The 8,205-nt window shown below is 63.8% G+C and overlaps 1 protein-coding gene across 1 annotated transcript in view; it reads right to left on the bottom strand.

The window, feature by feature from the left end:
• Nucleotides 1–1,135: 1,135 nt before the first annotated feature.
• Nucleotides 1,136–8,205, bottom strand: part of DBH (dopamine beta-hydroxylase) — a 22,175-nt gene continuing 15,105 nt past the window's right edge. The window contains exons 5-10 of the mRNA XM_045289359.1: nucleotides 6,745–6,888; nucleotides 6,357–6,395; nucleotides 5,813–5,872; nucleotides 3,884–4,011; nucleotides 3,269–3,428; nucleotides 1,136–2,380 (exon numbers count right to left, since the gene is read on the bottom strand). Of these exons, the coding sequence (XP_045145294.1) occupies nucleotides 2,249–2,380; nucleotides 3,269–3,428; nucleotides 3,884–4,011; nucleotides 5,813–5,872; nucleotides 6,357–6,395; nucleotides 6,745–6,888 (663 nt within the window). The 3' untranslated portion in view covers nucleotides 1,136–2,248. The remainder of the gene's footprint in view (nucleotides 2,381–3,268; nucleotides 3,429–3,883; nucleotides 4,012–5,812; nucleotides 5,873–6,356; nucleotides 6,396–6,744; nucleotides 6,889–8,205) is intronic.

Below are 8,205 nucleotides of genomic sequence, written 5' to 3' on the forward strand. Positions count from 1 at the left end.
TGAGGGACACAGCTGTCTTTCCTGGAAGGCTGTGCCAGGTCCTCAGGGAATTCCAAGCGGGCCACAGCCTATCCCCACCCCCGAGCCTCAGATCCCCCATCTGCGAGACCAGATCTGAGGTATGAGTGGGGTGCGCTTGGATGACAAGAAGCATTTCCAGCTGTAGTGGGGCACAGAGGAGGGGGCACCAGGACACCCCTCCCCCCATGTTCTCTGCCCTCAGGAGCACGGCCTTATCTCTGAGAATCTGGGAGCACATGGGGACCCTCGGCATTCTGGGCTGTGCAGCGATAGGTTGGGTTGGGGACCAGGGGTACGGGCGTTTTGTGGCATGAGGGATGGCCCCTCACCTGAGCATGTCTGCAGGCCCGCATGGTCCAGGCAGCTCTGGCCAGAGCCAGGCCTGCTGTCCCCTCATTGGCCGGAGCTCTGAGGATGTCCGGTGGGTCCCCACACCCTGCTGTGCTGTTCACTGCTGTGTGGACACTGCTTCGCACCTGTGACAGGTGTGCATTTGAAATGTGGCAGGTGGCCCAGATGCTGCTGGCTTGACCGTATTTAATTAGTTCACACTGGAGCTTACAGAGACACGTTGGGGCTCGGGAGAACCACACTGGCCCCGGCTAGGCCCTGAAGTGGGGGATCCCCAGTCCCCCTCAACATCAATCCCACGTGAGCACACCTCAGCTACTGGGTGTGCCACCCTGGAGGCCGGAGCCCTGTCCTCCTGGGCTGATGGAGGAGTGGACGGGAGCACTTGCCAAGAACCACACAGCAGAGGAGGGATGAGAACAGATTCTGGGCTCATGGGGTACGGGAGCTGCAGCAGCCGGAGGGCCTGGCCAAAGTGGCCACCCTCAGTCTGACCGGCTTCCCCACAGCTGCCCTCAGGGGCAAGGGGCTGGGCAGTGGACACTCAGACACGGGGTCTCCTCGGCTCAGGCAGGGCTAAGCCATCGGGGTCCCGTGTGCTCTCTGGGTCCGTGGGCACAGGAATAGCCCTCGTGCAAGGTTTGGGGTGCAGAGAGGAGAGGGGAGCCCAGTGTCCAGAGAGCTTGGGCCGCTCATAGTACAGTCGCAGCATGACTGACCAGCAGGGTGAGGGTCTTGGCGGGGGGGATGGAGCCCCAAAGACACGCACGGGTGGGGGCGCAGGAGCAGCCAGGCCCCCCATTTGGGCCTGGCAGAAAAGCACAGGGCTGCTGCTGTGGGGGCACCTGGATATCCACCCCCAAGTCATGTGGGCACCCCCCTGCCCCTCCTCTCAGGCAACAGCCTCTCCCTGGGGGCCAGACTGGGGTGGGGGGCAGCCTGCTTCTGGGGGTACGTCTCCTCAAACCCACTACTCTATGTACTAGCCAGACCCTTGGCAGGGTCAGAGGGGGGACTCTCAGCGGCTAGGGGAGCTAAGGTCCCGAGAGGCTGGGCTGGCCCCGCCGGCCACCCCAGGCTGTAAAGATGCTGGCCGGCCGGCCTCTCCTGCCCACCGGTGCCTGTCTCTTCCTGGCCACTCTCTCCAGCAGTCATCCGAGTGGAGCTCTGTCCGGGCCAGACTTGTGGCTGCTGCGGGGGTGGGGTGGGGGCTGTCCGAGAACCACCGTCCGCCTCTCGGCCATCTCACAGAGAGAAATCAAGGGTGGGCAGCACATGGCCTGCCTGAGTGCCTCCTCCCGCTCCCGGGTGGCAGAACCAGCCCCGGTTCAGGAACCCCTCATCACCTGGGGGACTGGGGGGCGAGCGGTCTGTCCCATCTGGGAGGTGTTTGCTGCCGAGTCTCCCTTTAGGTGGGTGATAATGTCTGTTTACTGCGCCAGGGAGCAATTTCCCCCCACGGCTCTAATGAGCTCAATGCCTGTCCTGCCTCTGAGACAGACACCCCCGCGGGAAAGAGGCTGAGCTGCCGGAGACCGCCAAGCAGAACTCCCACCCGGCATGCACGGCAGAGCACCTTGCCTGCCGGGGGACACGCTGGGGTGGGCGGAGGTTGGGGGGATGCTGGCAACCCCATGAGGGCCTAGTGTGGAGCCAGCTCTTGGGACAGTGGGGGGCTTAATCGGAAGCTTCCTTAGCACAGGGGTCAGAGGGCAGGTCAGCCACCACTGGGGTCCCCGAGCCCTGGGGGAGAGCTGGGGTGGGCCAGGTCTCAGAGGTCCTGGGCACGCAGTTGTTCCAAGGGGTCTTCACAGAGAGGGGCGGTCAGGGGGACAGGACAGGGACAGCAGGAGGGATGGGGGAGGGAGGGCCCCCATCAGCCTCTGCCCCTAGTCACGTTGACCACGGTGGGGCCGCTGGGGCGCTGGGCCCGGCTGGCGGGGCAGTGCCGGGCGGGCCCCCTCAGAGTGGAGGTGATCTTGGGCAGCGGCTGTAGGTTCCACTCACCCTGCAGGGGAGGGACGGGGGTGAACTGAGGCTGGGGGCACACGCTGCTCTCCTCCTGGGCTCTGTCACCCAGCTCAGGCACCTGGGCATCCTCCTGGTCCCCCATCTTTTGCTCAGATGGGGTGCCCTGGGCACAGACTGGCTTCAGTCATCCACCCTGAGAAGGCTGCCCAGGCCCCAGCCCGCCAGACACCCACCCTGCCTGCTCACAGGCCACCGGCAATCGCCTGGCCCCGAGCATTGGAAATGTTGGATTCAGCTGTTAACCGGCTCCCGAGGAGGCCCCAGGCCCTGGGCTGCAGGTCCTACGGTGGCCCAGCTGAAATGAATTCACCATTTCCACATCCTGGGCCTCCAGCAAGCCAGCTGCATCTTGGGGGTTCAGGTCTCTCCCAACCCCCACGGTTTATTTTTAGTCTCTGGGGGTGGCTGCTTGGCTCACATCGCAGACAGGGGGAGCTGAGAGCAGCCCTGAGCTGTGTGGTGCCCGACAGTGTCCTGGCAGCCTCAGCCCCTCCAGAGGAGGCCTGCTGTCTGGCTGCCCCCTGTCCTCTGACTGTCCCCGCCTGACCATTGGGCTGTCCTTTGGCTGTCCCCGCCTGACCCGCTGCCCTAACTGTTTCCTCTGAGTGGTTTCTTGCCAGCTTCCTGGATGTTGGGGGTGGGGGACTCTGCCCCCCAACGTCCTCTGGCCTGTGGATCTCTGTGTACATGGGCAGGCAGCCTCAGGAAGGGTCAAGGATGTCCCTGCGGGGGACACTGCCCTCCAGCAGATGGGCCTGCGAGGGCTTGCCTCCACTGTGCCGTCTCACCACACCAGGTGAGCACACCAAGGGGAGGGCACACTTGAGGGCAAGCACACTTGAGCAGCACACCCAGGGCAGCCTACCTGGAAGCGGACAGCTGAGGACTTGTTGCAGTGCATGGAGATGGGGGCAAAGCCGTACAGGGCCTTGAGCACGTCCCGGTTGAAGGCATTCCAGGGCACGGAGGCGAACTGCTGGGGGATGGAGGTTTGCGGGCAGGTGCAGATGTTCATGCTGTCAAAGCTGCGGGGGGAAAGGACAGCCCTGTCAGGTGCAGCCGGTGGGAGGGGCCCAGAAGACACGGCTGTCTCCCCGATGAGGAGGGGAGAGAGGCGGGACTCTACTACCAGCACACATCAGGTTCCGGTGACTTGGAGGACACGCCCCCCCCCCACAGCACCCCATGTTAAGTCGTGGCCCGTGTCTTCTCCGACTCCCCTCCCCTTATAAGGACACTGTATTGCACAGTAGGCACCTGTCTGATCCACTTAAACTGGTCGTAGGAGCAGGCTGGACACTGTGGCCAACCCATAATGAGTCATGTCAACCTACCCAGAAGCCTTGACCTCGGTCTGTGGTGCACCCCAGCCAGCAGTCAGGGCATGCTGCCAAAGCCCGCTGACCCTCACATTCCCCCTGCACAGGCCCCGAGGGCCCTCCAGGTACAAAGGCCCCAGCTGGGCCTCCGAGAGAGTCACCTGTTCACCAGGTGGAAGTACTTCTGCAGGAAGCCGGCGTCCATGGTGCTCTTGCACAGCTCCAGCTGGGTCTGGGGATAGTAGTGCACGTAGTTGACGCACATCTCCTCCTCGATCCCGAAGCCGCCCTGCGAGATGGGGACACGGTCACGCCGGCACGCGGGCTTGCTGGCCAGCCCTGCCCGCCTGCATCTGCATCCTCTCAGTCATGCCCCCGGTGCCCAGGGACCTCAGTATCCGCTGAGCCAGCCTGCTCCCGTGCACTCAGGCCCTCAGTGGCTAGCTGTGATGATGCCCATTCTATGGCCACAAACAGAGACCCAGAGAGGGCAAGGGCCCAGCCGTAAGGCCCTGGAGCTCAGTGGCCAAGCCTGGCTCCGCAGACAGGACAGCCCACAGATGGGACAGCCCACAGACAGGACAGTCCACAGACGGGAAAGCCCACAGATGGGACAGTCCACAGACGGGACAGCCCACAGACAGGACAGTTCACAGACAGGACAGCCCACAGATGGGACAGCCCACAGATGGGACAGTCCACAGACGGGACAGCCCACAGACAGGACAGCCAACAACAAAGCCCGCCAGGGCCCGGGCTCGCTGTCCCATCACTGCGGCAGTGCTGTGGCCCCTCAGGTGTGCCAGGACACCAAGTAAAGCTTTGAGGTCCCTACTTATGAGGCCCCACCGCCCACCCGCGGAGGAGCTCCAGACCAGGGAGGGCTGGCTGTCGGCTGTCAGCAGCGCTCTCTGATGCTGTGTACAGGGACTGCCTGCACACTGGGCCTTGGGAGGAGGGGGTGGGGAGAGAGGGGGGTGGGAGTGATGAGAAAGAGTCTCTGTGTGTGTGGGGTGGGGGGCCGGGAGGAGGGCAGGGCTGGGGGCCCAGCCCTTTGAAGATGTCCCTGGGGGCCTGTGGGAACCTGTGTACCCTCTGCTTTCTGGCAGAACAGAAGAATGAGACACCCCCCCTCCCCTGCTGGGCAGTGAGCCCTTCAAAGGAGGCCGCCTGTGACCAGCCGGCTGGCCTGGCCAGTGACACTCGGTGACTGGTGAGTGGCCTTGTTCCGGATCAAGCCGCCTCCTCTCGGAGGTCCCTGGGGGACATTGGCCTTTCTTGTCTCCAGGCCAGAATTCCTGCTCAGACATCAAAGGGGGCTCATCTCCAACCCCCTGCTGGCTCTCTCTTTCCCTCTCCCAGGCATTTCAAAGGCCTCCAGGACTGGCATGCCTGGTGGTCAGCGTGGGAAGCCTCTCAGAGGAGCAGCTGTCTGCAGTGGTCTGGCTGCCTCCTGGGTCTCAGGGACAGGGTCCCTGCCACCCACCGAGGGGAGGAGTCCCAAAGGCTGGGTAGGGCCTGAGGCTCAGTGGCCGCTCCAGACCAGGCACCCCCAGGCAGCCTAGGGGTGAGTCAGCTACCCAGGACATGTCTGCTCGCTGGATACCTGTTCCTGGAGACCTCCAGGTCTGTGCCCTGCCCAGCCCACTGCCGGCCCCTGTTGGAGAGGCGGTGTCACGTGGGGCAGTGCCTGCACAGGAGCTGTGGGCCCTCGCTGTCTCCCGTGGCAGCACCTTGCCCTGGTGGTTCCCTGGTGCTTGGCCCAGCTCCAGCAACTCTCAGACTGCCTCAGACCCCAGGCCAGGACGCCGAGGCCTGGGGAAGCCAGGTGGCTGGGCGGTACCGCAGTGCTCCTGACCCTGCAGATCCCAGAGTAGGGGTCAGGCAGAACTTGAACCCACAAGTCCCTGCTGGAGCAGCTGGGCCAAGGGGTCAGCCCCAGTGAGGGACAGCCCCAGTCCTCTAAAAGCCACACACCACTCGAGAAAGGAGGGCAAGGTGTCACTAAAGGGTGGAGAGTGTGAACCCCACCCCCCGCGTCCCCGCTCACCCCCACACCTGTGTCCTGGGTGCGCCAGCAGGTGACTTACCACAGTGGCCAGCTGCCTGTCCTCCGTGTTATATGTGCAGGAAGTGATGAGGACGTCTCCCTGGAGACCAACCACAATGCCATCAGCACCTGCCCCCCTGTGCTGCCAGGGGGAGGATGGCGGGTGCTGCTTGGCCTCCAGGAACCTCCTGGTGGTCCTGACCCCATGGCGGCCCCAGCCTCGTGTCCCCAATGAGCAGGAAGCCGTGGACAATTAGGACCTGTTCAGCTTGAGACCTTAGGCAAGTCTCCCCTAGACCTGAGGTTCGTGTGGAAGTTGGGGTCACCGGGCTTCTCCCTCATGCCCCATCCCCCCAAAGCTCTCAGGTGTGAGTGTGGACGTGGCAGACTGGGATGGACGTCACTGAGTGTCCCAGCTACATTCTCCCACCCCCTGCAGAGGCTTTCTCATGGAGTCCCACGTGAGTCCCCGCAGGGTGACCGTGGAGTCAGCCCTGCAGAGACACAGCTCCTCTGCAGCCCCCTCTGCCCACTCCCCATGGGCCCCCACCCCCACCCCTGACTCCCACAGGGAGGACCCATACCTGGTGAACGGTCACCACCTTCTTCAGCATGCGGATCTCCTGGGGGCCGGAAGGAGAGGAGGTCACAGAGGGCAGCACCCAGCTCCCCACCACTCGACCTCCCTGATGTCAGCCCCCCACCCTCCTGGGGCTTGTCCCGGCCCCTCTGGTGGGGGCTGGGGTGGTCTGGGTGGCCTCAGCCGGGCAAGACTGGAGCCAGAAACAGGAATGGAGAGCCATGGTCCCCACGCCCTCCATCCTGCCACCGTGGCCCCTCAGACAGATGACTGGGGGCAGGCCATGCCACATGGTCCCCCAACCTCAATCCCTCTGGCCAAGCCCCCCAGATGGACTGCCAGCTGAGGGTGGATCATGTGGTCCCCTCACCTGGGGCGTTCCCGCAGCCTACCTGGAAGTGGGGGCTGTAGTGCGTGTCCCTGTTCACCACCTCCCTCTCCTGGCCATCCCGGGCCAGCACCGTCACCACCTGGCGGCCGGTCAGGTGTGTGTGCAGCTGTGAGGCGAAGATGTGGATTCCGGAGGGCGGCAGCGCCTGTGGCAGGAGGGCCGGCACGTGACAGTGTCAGCTCACCAACGGGCTGCCTAGCTGCGAAGTCGCCGGTTCAAACCCCCCACCCGCCCCATGGGGCCCAAACCAGGCTCTCTGCCTCTGCAGAGATGCGCTGTCTCAGAAACCAGAGCACTACTGGGTCCTACGGGGCAGCTTGCGTTGAACTCGAGTCCACGGCACTGACTTCGGTCTTGGTGCCAGGAGAGCCACGTCGGGTTGCTCACCACAAGCCCAGCAGTTCAAAACCACCAGCTGCTCCTCGGGAGAAAGACGAGGCTCCATGGTTGGTTACTGTCTATGGTTCTACCCTGCCCTGTAGGGTCCCTGCGAGTCAGCATTGGCTCGATGGCAGTGAGTTTGGTTTTCTTGGCAAAATGGAGGGCAGCCAACCGGAGGAAGACCATTGAGAGACGGTGGACACAGAGGCCACAACCACGGGCACGCATGGGAACCATCCCGAGGATGGCGCAGGGCCAGGTGGTGTTTTGTTCTGTGATGCTCCGGATCACTGTGGGTTGGAGATGGCTGGTGGCCGGTCTTGGCTTGGGGCAGGACGGGGCAGGGTGCACTCTGCTGTGTCGGTGGCCCCGTGGGTGGGAACTGACCCTGAGACTGGGGTGCACCTTTGACAGCAGACATGAAATCACACCCCTCCTTGAGAATCCCCTTGTGAGAAGCCGGTGGGAAGACAGATGACCATCCCGAGGACGGACAGGTGCCTGCAGCCCGGGGCCAAGAGCTGTGGTGACAGGGATGCTGGGTCCTCCAGCTGGGTGGACAGCAGGCGAATGGAATCAAACACCTGGAATCTCCCCCTCCCGGCCATCAGGCAGGTATCTAACTGGCACCTTGGGCTGTGGGGGTGCGGGTGGGGAAGCTCGGCACGCTCCTGTGCCCTGCCGTGTGGGGATGAGGAGGGTTGGCATGGAGGGTTGGGTACGTCTTGCCGGATATCCTGGCATTAAAACCTGGGGCTTCTGTGTGAGCACTGTCCTTCCCACGACAGAAGTAGCTGCCCGTGTGCCTGCGGAGGCAGCTGACCAAGGACAGCTGACAGCAGGGCTGTCACTGAAGAGCCTGGGTCACTGTGGGGCAGCCGCCAGGCAGGCAGGAAGGATGGGCAATGCTGCTTGAGTCCTTGGCCCACCAGTCACACACAGGCAACTGTGCATCTCCACGGGGCGTCCTCGGGGTCAGGGACAAGCTGGGAGAAGCCTGGGGAGCCACAGAGTGTCCAGGGGACTGGGGCGGAGCAGGCAGAGGTGCTGTGTTGGGGTGGGGAGTTGCGGGGGTTTGGGG

The sequence above is a fragment of the Echinops telfairi genome, unplaced genomic scaffold, assembly GCF_000313985.2.
Source record: "Echinops telfairi isolate 266 unplaced genomic scaffold, ASM31398v2 ScPeMD7_25;HRSCAF=90, whole genome shotgun sequence".
Taxonomy (NCBI): domain Eukaryota; kingdom Metazoa; phylum Chordata; class Mammalia; order Afrosoricida; family Tenrecidae; genus Echinops; species Echinops telfairi.